The sequence below is a fragment of the Zophobas morio genome, unplaced genomic scaffold (genome assembly GCF_036711695.1).
Source record: "Zophobas morio isolate AGI-343-1 ecotype UQ-CSIRO unplaced genomic scaffold, CSIRO_AGI_Zmor_V1 ptg000002l, whole genome shotgun sequence".
Taxonomy (NCBI): Eukaryota; Metazoa; Arthropoda; class Insecta; order Coleoptera; family Tenebrionidae; genus Zophobas; species Zophobas morio.
This window is the reverse complement of record NW_026972107.1, coordinates 5,157,901-5,179,937: the sequence shown is the minus strand read 5'-3', so window position 1 is coordinate 5,179,937 and position 22,037 is coordinate 5,157,901. Positions and strand designations below refer to the sequence as shown.

The 22,037-nt window shown below is 36.0% G+C and overlaps 1 protein-coding gene across 3 annotated transcripts in view; it reads left to right on the top strand.

Annotated features, from left to right (window-relative positions):
- The window catches only part of LOC135125416 (teneurin-m), a 294,078-nt gene that overhangs the window by 152,355 nt on the left and 119,686 nt on the right, over window positions 1-22,037 (top strand). For all 3 annotated transcript variants that reach the window (XM_064051013.1, XM_064051002.1, XM_064050991.1), the window contains exon 2: window positions 17,200-17,252. In XM_064051013.1, the coding sequence (XP_063907083.1) occupies window positions 17,240-17,252 (13 nt within the window). In that variant the 5' untranslated portion in view covers window positions 17,200-17,239. The remainder of the gene's footprint in view (window positions 1-17,199; window positions 17,253-22,037) is intronic.

The following is a 22,037-nucleotide window of genomic DNA, read 5'->3' as shown; positions in this document are numbered from 1 at the left end:
TTTTTTAAACTACTTAAAAAACCAGACACAAGGGGTCCCCAAGATTCTTTTAAACTACTTAAAAAATAAAACTCACGTGATGCTCACGATTCTTTAAACTACTTCAAAAACCAGACACGAGGAGTCCCGAGATTCTTTCAAATTACTTCAAAAATAAAACACGAAGGGCCCACTTTCTAAAACCCCAACAAGTCAAGGAATCCCCGAGATTATTTTAAAATACCTTAAAAAAAGGAGTCCCCGAGATTATTACACACAACTTCAAAAATAAAACACGAGGGGCGCCTGAGATTCTTTCGAACTACTTCAAAAACAAGGTATGGCCGAAATTCTTTCAAAATTTCTACTTCAACAACAAAACATAAGGTGTCCCCGAGATTTTCTCAAATTACTTAAAAAAAAGACAAGGGATCCTCGTGATTCTTTCCTTCAAAAACAAAATACGAGGCGCCTCCGAGATTCTTTCAAATTACTGCAAAAACAAAACAAAAGAGATCCCCGAGATTCTTTCAAACTAATTCAAAAATAAAACATACGAGATCCCCGAGATTTTTTTAACTACTTCAAAAAACAAACACAAGGGGTCCCCGAGATTCTTTAATACTACTTCAGAAACGAGACGCAAGGAGTCCCTGAGAATCTTTCAGATCACTTGAAAATCAAGACAGGAGATTCCCAAGATTCTTTTTTCAAACTACTTTAAAAACGAAACAAATAATCCCTGAGATTCATTCAAATTACTTCAAAAACAAAACATAAGGGATCCTCGAGATTCTACCAAATTACTGCAAGAACAAGGCAAAGAATCCCCGAGATTCCTTCAAATTACTTCAAAAACAAAATGCAAGGGGTTCCCGAATTCCTTCAAACTACCTCAAAAACAAAACGAAGAATCCCCGACATTCTTTCAAATTACTTACACAATAAAAGACGAACGTTCCTCGATAATTTTACCAACTATGTATTTCAAAATCAAGACGAGGGATCTCCAAGATTCTTTCAATCGACTTAAAAACCAGGCACAAGGGGTCCCCGAGATTGCTTCAAACTACTTCTAAAATAAAATCCAAGGGGTCCTCGAGAGAATTCAATTATTCAAAGACATACAAGACATTACGGGCTGGAGCGGATGACTCCCTCTGGAAATCGGAAATTTTTCAGAAACCCCAGTAGCCGTGGAACTCCGGATCCAAATTTTATATATGTAGGTACTTTACAATTAACTAAAACTAGTTAATCAATTCGTTTCAAGCGTCGGTCCAAATTTTTCCCACTCAGGTTCGGCAGGTCCCATCCGCCCCTGGCCAATACCCAGCGAATGAAAGATATACTGCAAAAGACAGTATTTTCTTACTTTCTGAGCGTAAGCTCTAGACTAGACTCTTAAAGTATGAAAAAGTAGCTCTCCCGTTTCCGTTTGTCTGTCGTCTCTCCGTCCTCGGTCGTCTGTTTGCGTCCATTTTTATTAGACAGATAATTTCCGAAACTACTGAATCCATTATTGTTAACCGGTAAGACGATAACCAAAATCATCCCCACCAAGAATTTGATGACGTTTCCTCAGGTTTTTTTAGGAAACGTCGTCCAAATTTTATACAATAGCATATTCCTCTACTTATGGTTTATCAATCCGGATTAAGTTGTGGCATAGGGAATAGAAGTGGACCTGACCTGACCTGACCTGACCTGACTTGGCCTGCGTGCAAATGAATGGACTGTTGTGCCTGACGTACTTTTTTATTTTTTACGCTGTCACTACTCTTATGTATAGCATTTTTTCTGTCGAAATAACCTTCGACCGGTTTTTTATATGGTTATAAGTTATAACTAGACAGCGGATTTCTGTCGGGCTACGTCACGATTTTAGTGGGGACGCGCTGCATCGCCGGGACTCAGTAGCGGGTCATAGGTAATCACTGAATTTAATTGTCACTTGATTCCATAAATACAATTAACGATTTATTAATCAAACGGCTAACTAAATGAGAACTGGAATTAACAGCAGAGTGCAACGAAGCAGCGTTATTCTAATCTCAAATAAACGAAGTGCAGCCGGTAACTGCAATGAATTCCCATCCCGTACGAGCCGTACCGAGTTTGGCCTTGTCTAGCCCGACAGAAATCCGCTCTCTAGTTATAACCAAAGAAGTTAGTAATTAATAAAATTTAATCCGCTTCACTTGGAATAAGACAACGAAAAAAACTCGAGCTCTGCTCATTCGCAGCAATCGTAACAAGCCCGGGCGTAGTAGACGCCCTTGTTGTACTCCGCTTAGCGTGCTTTTCTCTGAAACTCAACATATTAAAACACGGCATAAACACGCTCTGTCGTACTACACGGCGTTTCCAGTAATCCAATACGTTTCTTGCGGGTTTCAGTTTTGTTAGAAAACAGATTTCCTTTTAGTTTATTAAGTAACCGTGTTCCATTCGTGGTGGGCGTACTTGTAACTTAATTATGCAAAGATGTGGAAAACTCGCAACATCTCCCTCCTTAAAAACGACGAAGTACACAACTAAGAAAACCCCTCCTCAAATCTTACCTATTTCCTTAAGGTAATAAGAAATATCGACATTTTAATTCAGCCGAGTCCATAAATCTTAACAGGATTAGATTCGTATTTTTATTAATACTGCGCTTACGGCGTAATTCGATTCCTGCAGCCAGCGCGAAACTCGATCTACTGCACTTTTGCAATCGATAAATTCAGGTAATTGAAAATATAAGCCACGCAGTTTACGCCAACGTAATTATTTAATTCATTGGAGAGAACATTGGATCTATGATTAAATTAAATTGTGGAGGAGAAATTTTGTGTTTATTGGTGCCGGTCGCACCACTTTGAACGACGCAATAAATTACTATCGGAGCCAGATCGGGTACCGCCTGTTAGCGATCAAACCTTGTAATTACGCAGACGGTTAATTTATTTTCCTTCAATTACACCCCGTCGCTTTATTGCCCGATCTTCAAAAAGGCTACACGCGTTCAACTATGCTGATAACGAGGCAGTAAATAAAAATGACTTTGTCGATTATCTCAGACGGAATAGGTTAGCACAAGTAGATCGGAGTAGTGTAGTAATTTCGTCGCCTTTCGGTGCGTGAATGCCTTGTCGGTTGGATCGTCAAAAATGTATGAAAAAAGCTTTCTAAAGCCGTGCTTTCGCCAAAGCGCTGTCCGCATCCATAAAAACCCCAAGCGCCCGATAAACGTATCCATCCCTCCAGGTCCGGTCATTTCCTGGCCCGCATAACCCGGAGCAAAAAGAAGCCGTTTCCGGCGGTCCGAATTAATCTGAATGCGAAAGTTCCACCACCAGGTGGACGTAGGCGTGCCGGGCTAAATTAACAATGTTGGTTTTGGATTAACTTCCTAATGGTACGTACTTATGGCGGAGTTCCGGGATATTGCAATAGTTTCCGGAGGCCGCAACTGTCCAGTTATTTACTAACAAAGTGCGCGACTCGATGTTGCGGTGACGTTCCCGTCCGCTGCCCAGGCCTGGTATAATTCCAGCCAATTTGTCCTCCACCAGGGCTCTGCTAATAGCGTCACAAAACTAATAACGGAACGCCCGATCGCCCGATCCGCCCCTACTAATATACATGTGTACGTTAATGAAATTCTCCGCACTTCGTAAACACAATTGTAACAGGCTGCCGTAACAGCCTGTAATATTCTGTCTAAGGCCCTCAGCGAGACGTCAGCCCCAGTCGGGATGGACTGTGTCTATTAATTCTGACGCGGCGCGGATGATACGGGAATCCGACTTGCTGTCACTTATTGATCAGGTGGGCTCGAATGCAAATGGCTCCAATTGGCCGACGAAACCAGCCAAAGGCAACTCGCCCCAGAAAATTACATTATGATTGATGGGCTTTCATGAATCACACCGAAAACGAACAAATCGGAAAATGCTAAAAGCGGACGATTGACGGGCGGACGCGTAGGTCGCGGAATATCGGTAAGCGCCAGAGCTCGAAGAGGCAGCTCAAGCCAGATCAGATCAGATTATTGCTTTCCAGTGTGAATATCACGTCACATTTCAAAAATTGTTCAAAAGCTTTTTAACTGTAATGTAACCAAACACTAAAGTGAAAAATAAAGATATGTGTGGATTGTTAAAGGACCGGTAAAGAAGCATGATATGCGTATGTTTCAAGTGAGTTTTACCATAAAAATAAAAATATTCAGATGACGTCAACATTTTAGCAAGAACACGTACATCAGACTGAAAATTTTCGGGAAAATAAGATGATGTTGATTTTGGGTTTACAGTTTCAAAGTCAAATTACCAAATATAGTTTTGATCTTTTTTTCAAAAATCTGAATGTTTCGACTCAACACAGATTCATAAACTACACTTGAAGTACTGTGTTACTTTATAAAATATTATTCTTCTTTCGATCTCTTTTTACTTTTGAGAAAATAAGAATATCATGTCGTATTTTTTCTCAAAATATTTTTTATTGTCAACAATATGATAATATCTCAAACATGTTTCACTTGGTAATTTGTTGCCCAGAAATATGGACTTTGCAATAAGTTTCGCCCCGTGGTCTCATAATGAATAACAAATTCATCACAATAGGGATGGGGTGGGTGGGTGGGGCACAATATCTTGCTTCCTTTTCGTAATATACATGTAACTATAATATGTATTAAGTAAAAAAGAAAGCCAAAGATTAAGCCCCACCTAGGTATACTCGCCCCAATCTCATTTATGGTGAATTTTTCATTCGTTATCAGACCGAGGGGCGGAGCATAATTGCAAAATACATATTTCCCTACAAAAATTTACAATTTTGAACATGGTTTAAGTTTTTTGTTGTGAAAAAAAGAATACGTATTTTAAGAAAAAAAGGGCTAAATATTAGCCCCGCCCACCCGCCCAATCTCTATTGTGATGATTTTTTTATGCGTTGTGAGCCTGAGGGCGGAGCTTAATTGCAAATTCCATATTTTTATGTTAGAAATTATCCTATTAAACATGTTCTTAGTGTTGTTAAAAAAAAACTATATGTATTCAGTAAAAAAGAAAGCCAAACATTAAGCCCCACCTATACTCGCCACAATAACATTTATCGTGAATTTTTCATTCGTTGTCAGACCGAGGGGCGGAGCATAATTGCAAAATACATATTTCCCCACATAAAAATTTAAAATTTTGAACATGGTTTAAGTTTCTTGTTGTGAAAAAAAGAATACGTATATTAAAAAAAAAAAGCGCAAAATATTTGCCCCGCCCACCCGCCCTATCTTTATTGTGATGATTTTTTTTATTCGTTGTGAGCCTGAGGGCGGAGCTTAACTGCAAAATCGTTATTTTTCTACAAGAAATTATCCGATTAAAAATGTTCTTAAGTAGTTCGTATTGTCTAAAGAAAACTATGGGTATTGAGTAAAAAAGAAAGCCAAAGATTAAGCCACACCTATACTCGCTCCAAACTCATTAATTTGTGGTGAATTTTTCATTGGTTGTAAGACCGATAGGCGGTGCACAATTGTAAAATACATGTTCCCCCAGAAAAAATCACAATTTTGAACATAGCTCAAGTTTGTTATCGTGAAAAGAAGACTACGTATATTAAGAAAAAATGATCAAAGTATCAGCCCCGCCCACCCGCCCTCTCTCAATTGTGTTGTATATTTCTACAAGAAATAATCCTATTAAACATGTTCCTAAGTAATTCGTGTTGTTTAAAGAAAACTACAGTTTTGTATATGGTGAATTTTTCATTCGTTGTCAGACGGAGGGGCGGAGCGTAATTGTAAAATACGTATTTTCCTACCAAAATTTACAATTTTGAACATGGTTTAAGTTTCTTGTTGTGAAAAGAAGAATACGTAGCAGTATATTAAGAAGAAAAGGGCAAAATATTAGCCCCACCCACCCGCCCCATCTTTATTGTGATGATTTTTTTTATACGTTGTGAGCCTGAGGGCGGAGCTTAACTGCAAAATCGTTATTTTTCTACAAGAAATTATCCCATTAAAAATGTTCTTAAGTAGTTCGTATTGTCTAAAGAAAACTATGTGTATTGAGTAAAAAAGAAAGCCAAAGATTAAGCCACACCTATACTCGCTCCAAACTCATTAATTTATGGTGAATTTTTCATTGGTTGTAAGATCAATAGGCGGAGCACAATTGTAAAATACATGTTCCCCCAGAAAAAATTACAATTTTGAACATAGCTGAAGTTTGTTGTCGTGAAAAGAAGACTACGTATATTAAGAAAAAATGATCAAAGTATAAGCCCCGCCCACCCGCCCTCTCGCAATTGTGTTAATATTTTTTTTATTCGTCGTGAGCCTGAGGGCGGCGCTTAATTGCAAATTCCTTATTTTTCTACAAGAAATTATCCTATTAAACATGTTCTTAAGTAATTCGTGTTGTTTAAAGAAAACTACAGTCTCATATTTGGTGAATTTTTCATTCGTTGTCAGACGGAGGGGCAGAGCATAATTGTAAAATACATATTTTCCAACAAAAATTTACAATTTTGAATATGGTTTAAGTTTCTTGTTGTGAAAAAAAGAATACGTCCCAGTATATTAAGAAGAAAAGGGCAAAATATTAGCCCCACCCACCCGCCCTATCTTTATTGTGATGATTTTTTTTATTCGTTGTGAGCCTGAGGGCGGAGCTTAACTGCAAAATCGTTATTTTTCTACAAGAAATTATCCTATTAAAGATGTTCTTAAGTAGTTCGTGTTGTCTAAAGAAAACTATGTGTATTGAGTAAAAAAGAAAGCCAAAGCTTAAACCACACCTATACTCGCTCCAAACTCATTAATTTGTGGTGAATTTTTCATTGGTTGTAAGATCGATAGGCGGAGCATAATGTAAAATACATGTTCCCCCAGAAAAAATCACAATTTTGAACATAGCTCAAGTTTGTTGTCGTGAAAAGAAGACTACGTATATTAAGAAAAAATGATCAAAGTATAAACCCCGCCCACCCGCCCTCTCTCAATTTTGTTGATTTTTTTTTATTCGTCGTGAGCGTGAGGGCGGAGCTTAATTGCAAATTCCTTATTATCTACAAGAAATTATCCTATTAAACATGTTCCTAAGTAATTCGTGTTGTTTAAAGAAAACTACAGTCTCATATATGATGAGTTTTTCATTCGTTGTCAGACGGAGGGGCGGAGCATAATTGCAAAATATATATTTCCCCACAAAAATTTATAATTTTGAACATGCTTTAAGTTTTTTACTGCGAAAAAAGGGCCAAAATATGAGTTTTATTATTTTTTTTTTTTTTCAAGAACACGATACTTAAAAGATGTTTCATGTGGTAATTTCTTGTAGAGAAATACGAAATTTGGTAATAAACTCCGCCCCTCGTCTCAGGACGAATAAAAAATTTATCACAATTGAGATGGGGCCGGGTGGGTGGGGCTTATCCTTTGACTTTCTTTTCGTAAGGTACATAGTCTTCTTTCAACAATTAATTACTTAAAATATCAAATTTGAGGTAGATTTGAAAATACTAAACGTTTTATTTTTGTATAGTTTTTCTTCTTCTTGGATATCTCCATTTCCTGTTGGGAGAATAAGAATTTTCATTCACTAGTGTTTCTTAAAATAGTTTATTTTCAACAATACGATGATAACCGAAACACGTTTCTCTTGGTAAGTTTTTGTACAGAAATATGGACTTTGCAATAAACTCCGCCCACTGGTCTCACAACAAATAAAAAAAAATCATCACAATTGGGACCGGGCGGGTGGGTGGGGCATAATATTCGGCTTCTTTTTCTAAATGTATATATTTTTAACAACACAATACTTAAAACATCACGTTGTAATTTCTTGTGGAGAAATATGAACTTTGCAATTAAGCTCCGCCCCTAGTCTCACGACGAATAAAAAATTAATCACAAATGAGGTAGGGGTGGGTGGGTGGGATTTATGCTTTGACTTTCTTTTCGTATGATACGTAGTCTTCTTTAACCAATAAAATACTTAAAATATCAAATGGTGAATTTGAGGTTAGAATTATGTTAGATCAGTCAGCAAATTTGCCGAATATATTATAATTTTTGAGAGAACAACTACTTTTTTTCAAAATAGTTTATTTTTAATTATACGACAGATAATATCTCAAACATGAAATTTAAATACATAAAAATCAAATTTTAACACGGAAACAAAAACTAAGAAGTAAGATTCATGTATCCACTTCTTCACAAATTGGTAGATTTTTGATAACTGACCACACCTCCGCATTCTCCCATCTAATACCCTACTTACGGGTTTTGTACGCCACCAACTCCAAGCGGATCGAACAATAGAAATTTACTGTTATTTCGCTGCATACAAAACAGCCATAAATAATTAATTTTTTATCGACTTTGTGTCGAAAAATCGAACGTTCGATTTAATTACACATAATTCCGGCTCGATATGGTCAGTAGCAGTACAGCCAGAGATAGCTGCTTATTAAATTTATAATCACAACAACAATAGAAGGCATTTAGCAAATCAACCAGCCAATGTATTTATAAAGTCCAAAATAAAATTTTCATCGGTAAAAATCTAGTCTAAATAAATATTTGATTTATCACGAAACGATTTGCTGTTAATTATTTAACACTTGTCCAAATGATGTTTGTTTTATATTTTCGGCAAATCGGACGCTCATTAATTTTTAAAGATTTGGCTTTAAAACGGACTCATAACCAAACCATAAGATTTGAAAAATTGCTGGTATAATTTCATCAATAAATGAGAGTTGCGTAAATGCCACTTCTAACGAAACGTGGAATGCGGAGCCCAACTCCCTGTCCCCGTTAGACAGAGAGGTCGTAAAAGTAGCCCTCATATTTGCCTGCACACCGTTTTGTCGCTAACAATCACCACAGTAGTTACAGCAAAAGGTCAACTCAGAATAATTGTTAACCGTAAATCAGATATAAATATTTTGGACGTTTATAAGAGCACTAAAAGCTATTTTAGTACGAAATCGGTGTCGTGTCACGCTGAACAACTAGTCCCCGAAGTGTTCTTGTTCTTGAAGCTTTTGCAAGATTTTTGCTAGCTGAAACCTGTCCGGCCCAAATCTGGTTAGAGCGTGTGTCGGTTTCGGTGCAGGGCATTAGCAGAGGTTATAAATTCCCGGCGCCAACGCCACAGGGACTAACTTGTAAATGAATTATAACATCTGAGGCATAATTCATTCTGATACTGACAGGACGGACACCCGGTAATGCGGGTCCGGCTACAATTTTAATGAAATCACCCGCCAGTCAGATTTTGGCCGGATTTTTGTTGTGCCTACAACTCGACCGAACTGGAATAATGAGTTTAATTATATTGGCAGACGGCACAAGTTCGGAACGGATTCCGTGCAAACATTTCGTACGCGTTGCTGGGGAGTGGAACTGAATATGGCGAACATTTTTCAGTTAAACGGATTAATTAATTCAGTGTTGTTGAATGAAAAATTCCATCGATCCCGAATACTGGGTCACGTTTTAGGAATTATAAATTCGGGTTTAATAAGTGGGGTGCAGCCGAGCGGAAAGTTGTGAGCTTTTCTTTTTTATTTTGGAAGATTTTTCGGGCGGGGTTTTATGGAGATGTTTTTGTGAAAGTGAAATTGTTTGGGTGGGTGGTATTGATTTATTAATCGGGGAATTGCGTTCGGTGAAATTCGAATGAAAAATGTTTTGTCGTAGATGTTTTCATAATAAATCATATTTATTGGGGTTGGGTACGGTAAATACACGATAATGCCGTTGCAGTTTTAAATGGATAAAAATTTACCTGTAGATTTAAGCGGATAAATGTTCGCGTTGTTGTGTTTTTGCCGTGTTCGCTCGAGTTGTGTAACGATTTTCACGAGCTCCGATGTATTTAACAATAACATAACCGGAAAAGTTTCTATACAAAAAATACTTTCACTGATGCAAAAATGCTTTCATTATTCACAATTAATGCAACGAGAAATGCTCGTGCACCCGTTTTTGTTTTGCCAAATTACCGAAAATACACATATATTGACATGAACAACCCATTTCTATCAGTTGAATGGAACTTTTCACCCCGTTCCTCATTATTTCGTAGCAAATACTAAATTATTTACTGCTAATATTTTGTTCCGTATTGATAGCTGACACAAAAGTGACTAACAAAAATCCAGCGTAGCTTACTTAAAAATGAGAGCGAAAAAATATTAAATATACGAAAATGCAGATTTTCCCTGACGTTTGTAGTCTTTGATACGCTGGTTGACTATTTACTCATTTTATTTATCACTAATAATAAACTAGTTCTCATTTTTAATAAATACGAAAAAATGAGTGTAAAGTTATTTAAACTGAATTTCCCTCACCCCTTAAATACATAACGAACAAATCCAGTTTTTTCGAAAAATTAGGAAGTTTGAGTTTGCAAAATTTTAAATTTTTGAAAATACCTGAACAAAAAAAATGTTTGTAAAATAACATAGATGAGACTTTGAACTTTCACAGTATTTGAATAAATTTTTGAAATTTCCAGAAGTTCCAGATTTTCTAAATGTTGTAAAAATTTCAGTCTTCGGATATACCAGAATTCAACATTGTCCTCAGTTTTCAAGATCTTCCAAATGTTTTACACTTTCTAGATATTTCCAGATTTTTTAAATTAATAGACCCCAAGAGTCTTTAAATCCTTGAAAGAAATTTTTGGAATCTCTGGAATCTTTGGAATCTTTGAAATGTATGAGATAATAATTAGGGTGTTCAAGAACCCTGATACTTGTAGAATTTATAAAAATTAAAGGAAGCATTCTTCAGATTTTTACGATTTTTAGATTTTTAGGATTTTTGTTTTGTTTAGAGTCTTGGAATCTTTAAAATTTTTGTCATGCGTTTTTTACAAGTTATAGAATCTTTGAAATATTTGGAACATAATTTTAAAAACCTTTTTAACGTATGAGTCGTTAGAGTATTTAGAATATTTGGAGTTGTCAGAATCCTTAGAGTCTTAACAATCTTTGGAAATTTGGATACTTCAGAATTACTAGAAATTTTATAAAGTTTAGAATTTTTAGAATTTCTAGGAACATTAATTCTTCCAAGATCTTTACAATTTTTAAGATTTTGTTGGATATTTCTTTTATTTATTAGAACCTAAACCTTTAGTTTGTGTAGCATCTTTGTTGTCTTTACAATTCGCAAATTCTAGTGTATGAAATCTTTAAGATTGAATGCGCCGAGTCTTTAGAATTTTTGAAAGGTTTCAAACATTTTGAATATTTCAAATATTTGAATACTTTGGAATTTTTAGAATATCTACAATCTTAAGATTTTCTAAACTTTTGAATTTTGAGATTTAATATTTTTTTATTGTCTTCTAATTTTTGGGAATTTTGAAAATTTTCAAAATTTCTAGAATGCTCAGTTTTTCCAGATTAACCCAATTTTTCAGATTTTCCAAAGTACACAACATTTTCCAAAATTTCTAAAATTATCAGAATATATATCTATATATCAGAATTTTGATATTCAACCTTTTCCAGTATTTTCAAGATTTATAGGTCTCCCACATTTTCCCACACTTTCTAATTTTTTTCAGGTTTTCTAAAATTTAAGAATTTCAAAAAAAAGAAGAGGGTGGGCGGGGCTAGTTCCTGCTAAGATAAAACTGATTTGGCAGTTGACATACCCTCTAAAAAAGAGGGCGGGTGGGTGGGGCTACTACCTGCTAAGATAAAACTGATTTGGCAGGTGACATACTTTCTAAAAAAAGAAGAGGGTGGGTGGGTGGCCGGGGCTAGTACCTGCTAAGATAAAACTGAATTGGCAGTTGACATACCTTCTAAAAAAAGAAGTGGGTGGGTGGGTGGGCGGGGCTAGTACCTGTTAGTTTAAGACTGATTTTGGCAGTTAACACACCCTCTACAAAAAGAGAGGGTGGGTGGGTGGGGCTAGTAGCTGCTAAAATTAGAGGAATTTTGGCAAAGGAGACACCCTCTAAGAAAAGAGAGGACCGGTGGGTGGGGCTAATACCTGTTAAGACTGATTTTGGCAAATCACGTATTCTCTAAGAAAATAGAGGGCGGGTGGGCGGGGCTGATACCTATTTAACTAATACCGATTTTGGCAAATGGCATACCCTGTAAGAAAAGAGAGGATGGGCGGGCGTGGCTGCTAAGACTAATTTTGGCAAATGACATAGTCTCTAAGAAAATAGCGGGCGGGCGGGTGGGGCTAAAAAATGATTTCCACTAATTGTCGAAAATAGTTGAGTGGTCAAGTGCCAAAATTAGTTTTATCTTATCAAGTACTAGCCCCGCCCACCCACCCTCTATTTTCTTGGAGGTCATGCGATTTGCCAAAATCGGTCTTATCTTAGCAAGTACTAGCTAGCTAAGATAAAAGTGATTTTGGCAAATGACATACCCTCTAATAAAAAAGAGGGTGGGTGGGCGGGGCTAGTAGCTGCTACAATAACAGGAATGCCTGAAACCTTAAGATTGTTTTAAACTAAAAAAAAACGGGGTCCCAAAATTAACTCAAAAACAGGTCAGGTCAGAATTTTCTGGCTCCCAAAATAATACACAGTGCGGAACTTAAGACTTTTTCAAAAAGTAAAACACTAAAAGCTCAAAAGGTTTTTTCATCCGGCAACACTTTGGTATTTTTGGAATCTCTGGAATATTTACAATCTCCAAGAATTATAAAATAATAATTAGTGTGTTTAAGGCCTTCAGTGCTTTTAGGATTTATAAAAGCATTTTTCCTATCTTTACGATTTTTGGGTCTTAGATTTTTGTTTTCTTTAAAGTCTTTGGAGTTTTTAAAATCTTTGGCATTTTACGAGTTCACGCGATTTTTACAAATTTTAGAATCTTTCGCTTTTTTGAATTTCTCTAGAACGTTTAGAATCCTTCAAGTATTCGAAAGAGAATTTTAGTCTTTAACCCCTTAGAGTCCTTAGACGCTGTAGAGCCTTTAAAATCTTTAGTCTTTGAAATATTTAGTCTTTGCACTCTTTAGAGTCTTTCCAATCTATGGAAATTTTGAACACTTTGGGAATTACTAGAAGTTTTATAAAGCCTAAAATTTCTCCAATTTCTAGGATCATTAGTAGCACCAGGTTCTTTAAAATTTTTAAGATTTTATTGGATCTTTTTTATATTTGGAATATTAGAACTTTAGTTTATTTAGAATCTTAAGTGTATTTACATTCACAAGTTCTAGTATGTGTAATCCGTGAAAGCTTTCATACTTTTTGAATCTTTCAAACCACTGGAAACTTTGGAATCTTTAGAATCTCTAGAATCTAGAATCACTAGAATTTCTAGAGGCTTCAAATTTTCATTAGAAGTATCTTTAGAATTTTAAATATTTTTAGATTTTTAGGATTTTTATCATCTTTCCAATTTTCTGTCGAATCTTCGGAATTTTTTAAATCCCTGACATCCCTTTAGAATTTTTAAATTGCCGGCTTTTCTGGCTTTTTTAAATTTTTTGAAATTCCTGAAATCTTTGTAGTCTTCAAAGTTTTTGGCATCCTTGCAAGCCTTAAAACCTTTGAAAGGGTTAGAATATTTGGGACTTTCACAACATTTGGAATTTTTCCACAAATTCGGTCAGAATTTTAAAATTTCTGTAATTTCTAGAATTAAAATTGACATATTGTCAAGACCTATTTTACGGTTGGCGCACAAGTGACCAACACCCACAATAAACAGTAATCTGGCCTAACTTACCCTGACTTGCCCTGACTGGACCTGGCCTAAGCTGACTTTATCTTAATTGACTCCTGACTGACATAACGCTGACTTGGTCTGACCTTACCTGACCAGTCATGACGATCATTTTAGAGTCCACAGCATTGTGAATGATGTTGCTTTGAAATAAGAGTATTTTATAGTTCCAAAGGTATCAAAAACATGTTATTATGAAACATTGACGTAAGCCTTGTATTACACACATCGTGTATGTTGTACACCTTATTTGGTGTATTGAATTTTCACTTCCACGTACACACTTATTAAAACCGACCTTTTAACCTAGAAAGTATCAAATTTTTTGTGTACCTCACATAACTATCGCGCCTATTAATTAAATATGTCCATACCACGTCCTTCCGTATTGATTACAGCCCACACAATGGTTTGGGTGTATTTACTCATCGCAGCAAACACAATAATAACCGAACGTAATAACACACTTACAGATATAGATTTTCGCTTGTTCGCTTGTCCGTCACACAATTACACACATCAGAAAACAAATTATGGCGCTTCTGTTTATCGGCAATTATATCGTCGTTTCCCGTTGTTCGCTTTTTCCTTCGTAAAAAAACCCGAATCTGTATTATCCCGTGACAAATACGAACCGAGAGGATTGAAAAACGAATTCATAGGGCTTTTGGCGTGTCCCAAGTCGCGATGCGCTCGTAAATTGCAATCTCCCGCTCCGTGTAAATTAAACTCCGAATTAATGAACCTGTAACGTTTATATCACGTTGCAGTTTTCCATTCAGATTTATTCGAATACGACCTGGATTAAAAATTCGACCAAACAGATATGGCGGTCTCGGTGTTTGTGTTCCTGCTGTCTGGACGAGGTTGTTACTCGCCGGATTTATTATCCATGGGACGACCTAATCGCATTAGGACCGATTAAAAATATATATAATTGATACAAAACCCAATAATGCGATGCAAATTGCGTTTCCGTTATATTATAAAGCCGCGTTTGTAGATTTGAATAATAAATTAAAGGGTTAATTGGGGCGGCATGATACCGCCGAAACTGTATCTGGGATTAAATCACACGCCGCCGCCGATGGCGGCTAGCTGCTAGATTGACGTAATAAACTTGCTCGCTGGATGCGCTGATGAAGGTCTTCTTGCCCAGAAAATGCACAAACCGTTTAAACCAAATTAGATCGTTTAAATTTCCCGCCTGGGGCGGGAATCTCAAACGCTGGAAAACAAATCTTGAGTTCGCTGCGAGAAATTGGGGGAACGAACATCGGCTTCTTGTTTCTATCGTTAAAAATCTTTTATGAAAACACAGTTATAATTATTTTGTGGTTATTATTTTCGTTAATAATTAATTGAAAGAAACCTTTGTTATCTATATTCAATACGAACGTATTGTGTTTTGATTATTTCGTTAAATAAGCTTACAACAAATTGTAAATATGGTGGAACGTTATGGTACGAGGTCGTAGCTAATTCGTTTAATGTACAACCAGAATCCACTTTTGTGTAAAGAGTAAATGGAGAGCAAAAAGTCGATATTTAATTAAGTGCAACCATAAAATACGTCTATATTGAAAAAGGCTTTATCATCATAACTTCGTATTTGATTCTTTACTGTACTACACAGGTCACTGCTTCATTATGAACAACGCTACATGTTGTCGTTCTAAATTCATATTAGGTGCCTTTATTTATTTATTGCACTAATACACCTATAATTGAGATCCATCGTTAACGAGCAATTATTTTCAACCTGTAAACACGAGCAGCGTTAGTTCGCACGAATATGTTATATTTTTTGACGCATATTATTTCAACGGTGTTGTTATTTTTTGTTGAACGCTAACTAAAAAGCAAAAATTAATTGAAGCTAAACATTATTTTCATGTTCCATTAAGCAAAAAGAACAACAGCATCACACCTACATTTTCACAGGAACGGGATATTTTGTATAAATATTGTATATTGTGCACCGGTTCTTCTCCGGTCGATAATTCTTCAGGTCATTGTTTCCGCCGTACTTACGCAGTATTGTCAGTTGATACATAAGTGATCCTAAAAATCTTTCCAGTGTACTTCTTGCCACGACCCCTCGCTCTCGCTCCAAGACGGTGCCCCCCCCCCCCTTCGTCGGTCGGAATTCAGGCATATCTGTGCCAGCATAAAACTCTCGCCGGAACTTCGGCCTCGTAAAGGGGTTAGAGTTTTGAGGGCAAAAACAGATGGTCTAATAAAAAATGTTCCGGAACGCCGTTTGTAGTGGTCTGTGTGTTGAAATCGTCGAGTCGGCAAGGCAAAGACGGCACACTCGTGTTCTTAATCGGTTAAATATTCAGCTTCTTGGTCCGTGAAAGATGTGCGGCCGTGCTTTTATTAGGAAGTTAGTTAGTTTGTGAGATGTGGGTTGCGCTGCGGCGGCGGCCCGTCCACCCGGGGAGTCGTAATTCATCCCTGTTAAGCCCGTGCGGTCGCCGGAGTCCGGCCGAACCACGACCATTGCCATTGATTGGCACGGAATCGCGTCAACTTATCCTACGGGGACATTAATAATGCACCCGCGGGGAATCCGTTATAAAGCTCGTAAATCCCGTGTATAGAGGTGTGCGCGGGGGCGGCGTGATTTGGCGGCCAGGAGCGGCGCAGGGACCGGTGCAGTGCGAAGCGAGAGGATTTAATAAAATTAGTGTCGAAACATTAGCTGCGTTCGTCAATAAGTGCACAGTGAATGGAGAAGGGCAACGAACTCGCACCCGCACGTTTTATTTTTTGCAAGGGATGGTGCTTTGAATTCACAAGGTTAGGATGGCAAACGTAAACTGACAATATAATTTCCAGTCCAAAAAAGAATTGTATATTTTGTGCACCAATTAATTAAACCCGTGCGGTCATTGCCGACGCAAATCTGACTGACCCAGACCAAATCCACAGTTTTGGCTTCCTATTATATTTCCTCACAGTACAATTTCAAACTTACGCACCCAAATGGCAGATTGTTCTCGCGTACACTTTTTCCGATGAAACGCCATAATGCGAATATACTCCTGTAAAACCAGCCATCAAACAATACAGAGAATTGAGATTTCCCCAGTGATTGTCTCGGCGAGTCGCGTCAAACCATTCAAAAGCAACGTGCGAGGCATTTGCATCGCCACATACGCTCCATTGTGGTGGCGAAGTTCCTCTCACTTCCGGATTTTTACTACCGGATCTGGAGTCTTCGCATGATATTTCAATATCGCTAAGTGATACACCGTCAGCTATTTACACGAAGAACCAACGCGCTTTCGCACTCTCCACGATTGAAAGCCAAAAGGAAAAATTAGGCGGGGTTTTACCGCATTGTTTTTTTTTTGCTAAATTCCAATGGATCGGGAATGGTGGAGGCGCCGGGAAAACCCAAAAATTTCGAATCGGGTGTTTAATAATTTAATGGAACTTTATGGTAATGATTGAAGTGTCTCAAGATTATTTTTTTTTCAGGTGAGTGTGTGTGTCCCCCCACACATGCCTAGGCTTCGCTATGAGCTCGCAAGGTTCGTATGTGTTGAAATCAGCGCCCAGCATGCAACCAACCATCCGCCGTCTCCCAGCTATCGATCACGACTTTCAACCTCTTCCCTAAGCTTCCCTCGTGTGAGCCATTGTGCAGCACGTCGTTAATTGAATTCCAGCAGCTCGAACTCCAAAACGAATAATTCTTTTTACAATACCTCTTCGCGCATTATCCGCCGGCTTTGCCACCTCCAACTAATTCCGAACTAGAACTACCACAATTTTGAGTCGTAAAGTTTTGACACAAATTATTATGGGCTTTAATTGCATCTGTGTGAGCCAACAGACAACAGGCATTGTGAATCAGAGTTAGTCCGGGAATTACGGATAATAGGCCTTGGCGAGGGCGCGCCTTGGGGATTCGTCCAGACTAGGAAGTTGCTTCAGTGCTCATCCCTACAGCAGAATAGATTCCTTCCTATTTAACTCGAACAAACAGATTTCGTTCCAGTAAATCTGTTCCGCCCAGATCTATGGATTAAACTTATTATTATCCGAAAGATGCGAGCGCCGACAGGGTTATTAAGCAAATAATGGAGGCGGTGATTCTTTAAGCCACCTGGCCGAAGGGCGCAATACGGGGCTTATGTGGAGGTCTTTATTTAACGGGGAACGTCACCGGAGTGAAGGGTTATTACATTATTTATCGACTTTTTTTAAATTTATACCAAAATTACGAAAAATATGGAGAGAAATAGCTAGTAACATTTAATTAGGTTTTTGGTATATATAATGCAATAAATACCAAATGTACACCACTAACTATCCAACGTTCAATATTACAAATTCAAATGGATATTTATTACGTCGTTGCTAGTAAAACAGAAGTTACAACATGTTTTATTACTGTAATTTCAGGCTAAACAGGAAACTAAAAACGTCATCATATTTATATTGCCGATCCTGAAAAAGTGGTAGGAAATTTCGAACCGGAAAATAGTTTCTGGGGGATTGAATTTGGGAGAAAATCTCATGTTATTTTCGAAAGCGATCAAAAAAAGTCAAAATTTTCATGAAATTGAACTTTTCGTAAAAGTTGTCTAAAAATCCCCAAAAAAATCTGGAATATAGTTTATCCGTGCAGTTTCCAAAGTTATAGCCTGTTTATGGTCCTCAGAGCAAGATTTTCGAAATAATCAACTAGAAAATCAAAATTTTTAAAAATTTCATAAATTGTATTGATGATGCGATTTTTCGAAGAATTGAGGCCAAAAATAGTTTCTGGAGCCCGAAATCTATGAAAAAGATCCCATTCGATAATTGTCGAATGTGGTCGATGAAAGTTAAAAAATTTGAAAAATAGGAGTATAGAAAAATTGACTTTTCAGAAAAATTGGCCACAAATCCCTAAAAAATTCTGGAATACAGATGTGCACACGCTATTTCGAAAAATGTAGCATATCTATGCTTTCAAAGCAAGAATTTTCGAAATAGCCAGCTTGAAATTCATAGTTTTTAAAAATTCCAAAAGCAGTCATTAGTTTTATTGACGATTCTAGGAAAATTGTGCGAATTTTCGAAGAAATTGAACCGAAAATAGTTTCTGGAGACTAAAATCAATGAAAAGATCTCAATTATCCATGGTAGTTGAAAAAAATGTCAAAAATTTCGTATTGATAAATTGAGATTTCAGAAAAGTTGGCCAAAAATACCCAAAAATTTCTAGGTTATGTACCTCGACGTGCTATTTCGCAAAATATAACTCTTTATGGTCTCAAAGCAAGATTTTTGAAATATTTGGCTTGAAAATCAAAATTTTTCAAAACTCCAAAAATCGTGATTTTTGGCGATTTTAAAAAAATGGTGGGAATTTTTGGAAGAATGAAGACAAAAATAGCTTCTGGGGACCGAAATCCATAAACAAACTCTATAGCTAATTTTTGAAGGTGGTCGAAAAAAATCAAAAATTTCAGAAAATTAGGTGTACAAAAAAATTGACCTTTTAGGAAAGATGACTAAAAATTCATAAAAAATTCTATGATATAGATCTTTATGTCCTGTTTCGAAAAATATAGCGTATTTATAGTCTCAAAGCAAGATTTTCGGAATACTTAACTTAAAATCAAAATTTTTAAAAATTTCAAAAATTGTCACAATTCAATCGGCCAAAAGTGGCACTAATTTTCGACGAACTGAAGTCAAAAATAGCTGTTGAAGCTCGAAATCTATTAAAAACAAATCCATTAGATAATTGTCGAAGGTAGTTGATAAAAGGTCAAATATTTCAAAAATAAGAGTATGGAAAAGTTGACTTTTTAGAAAAATTGTCCGCAGATCCCTAAAAAATTGTATAATACAGATCTAAACATGCTATTTCGAAAAATTTTGTATGTGTATGGTCTCAAAACGAGAATTTTTGAAATATCCAACTTGAAATTCATAGTTTTTAAAAATTCCGAAATGTATCGTTAGTTTTATTGGCGTTTCTAGAAAAATTGTTTGAATTTTCGAAGAAATTGAACCAAAAAATTTCTTCTGGAGGCCAAAATCAATGAAAAAATCCCAATGGGTAATTATCTAAGGTGGTTGAAGAAAATGACAAAAATTTCGTAAGGGAAAAGTATAGATAAATTTAGCTTTCAGAAAAAGTGGCCAAAAATACTCAAAAAATTCTAGGTTACATATCTTGACGTGCTATTTCGAAAAATGTAACGTCTTTATGGTCTCAAAGCATGAGTTGCAAATATTCGGCTTGATTATTAAAATTTTTAAAAAATCCAAAAATCGTGATATTTTTTTGGCGATTCTGGAAGATGGTGGGAATTTTTGGAGGAGTGAAGCCGTAAATAGCTTCTGGAGGCCGAAATCCATAAAAAAAACTGAGTAGCTAATTTTTGAGGTGGTCGAAAAAAGCCAAAAATTTCAAAAATTAGGTGTAGAAAAAAATTGACCTTTTAGGAAAGTTGACTGAAAATTCACAAAAAATCCTATGATATTGATTTTGATGTCCTTTTCCAAAAATATAGCGTGTTTATAGTCTCAAAGCAAGATTTTCGGAATATTCAACTTAAAAGCAAAATTTTTAAATTCTGGAAAAGTGACACTAATTTTCAACGAATTGACGTCAAAAATATCCGCTGGAGCCCGAAATCTATAAAAAAAAAAACTCCATTAGATAACTGTCGAAGGGGATCGATGAAAAGTAAAAATTTCGAAAACGGGAGTATAGAAAAATTGACTTTTCAGAAAAATTGCTCACAAATCCCTAAAAAATTCTGGAATATAGATCTGGGCATGCTATTGCTAAAAATGTAGCATGTATATGGTCTCAAAGCGAGAATTTTTGTAATATCCAACTTGAAATTCATAGTTTTTAAAAATTCCAAAAGCTATCATTAGTTTTATTAGCGATTCTAGAAAAATTGTGGAGATTTTCAAAAAAATTGCACCGGAAATAGCTTCTGGAGGTCAAAATCTATGAAAAAACCTCAATAGGTAATTTTAGAAGGTGGTTAAAAAAATGTCAAAAATTTCGTAAGAGGGGAGTATTGAAAAATTGAACTTTCAAAAAAGCTGGGCAAACATACCTAAAAAATTCTGAATTATGTATAAAAAATATAACGTCTTTAAGGTCTTAAAGCAAGATTTTCGAAATATTCGACTTGAAAATCAAAATTTTTCAAAATTCCAGAAATCGTGATTTTTGGTGATTCTGGAAAATAGCTTCTGGGGAGCGAAATCCACAACAAAATCTCAGTAGCTAATTTTTTAAGTTCGTCGCAAAAAGTCAAAAATTTCAAAAAGTGGGTGTACAGGAAAATTGATCTTTTAGGAAAGCTGAATAAAAATTCTCAAAAAATTCTAGGATATAGATCTTGACGTCCTGTTTCGAAAAATATAGCATATTTATAGTCTCAAAGCAAGATTTTCGGAATAGTTAGCTTAAAATTAAAATTTTTAAAAATTTCAAAAATTGTAACATATTTCTATCGGCGATTCTGGAAAAGTGGAACTAAGTATTTTTAGACAAATTGAAGCCAAAAATAGCTATTGGAGCCCGAAATCTATAAAAAAAAATCCATTAGCGGTTCTAGAAAAATTGTGGCGATTAAAAAAAAAATTGAACCGGAAAAATCTTGTGGAGGCCAAAATCAATAAAAGAACAAAAGGTAATTATCAAAGGTGGTTGAAAAAATGTCAAAAATATCATACGAAAAGAGAAATATTGAAAAAATGAGTTTTCAGAAAAACTGACCAAAAATACCCAAAAAATTCTACGTTATTATATATCTTTGTCTCAAATTTTGGAGGAATCAAGCCGAAAATAGTTTCTGGAGGCCGAAATCTATGAATAAACCTCAATACGTAATTTTTGATGGTGGTCGAAAGAAGTCAGAAATTTCAAAAATTGGATCTTAGAAAAATTGACCTTTCGGGAAAGTTGACCAAAAATCCCCAAAAAATTCTGGGATGTAGAGCTGCAGGTGCCATTTCGAAAAATATATGGTGTTTATGGTCTCAAAGCAAAATTTTAGAAATATTTAGCTTGAAAATAATTTTTTTTTTAAATTCCAAAAATCGTTATTTTTTGGTGATTCTGGAAAAATGGTGGGATTTTTTGGAGGAATGAAGCCAAAAATAGCTTCTGGAGGCCGAAATCCATGAAAATGTCTCAATAGGTAATTTTTGAAGGTGGTTGAAAACAGTCAAAAATTTCAAAATCGACACACTGCTATTTCGAAAAATATCGCGCTTTTATGATTTCAATGCAAAATTTTCGAAATAGTCAGTTTGAAAATCTAAATTTTTAAAAATTCCAAAAACTG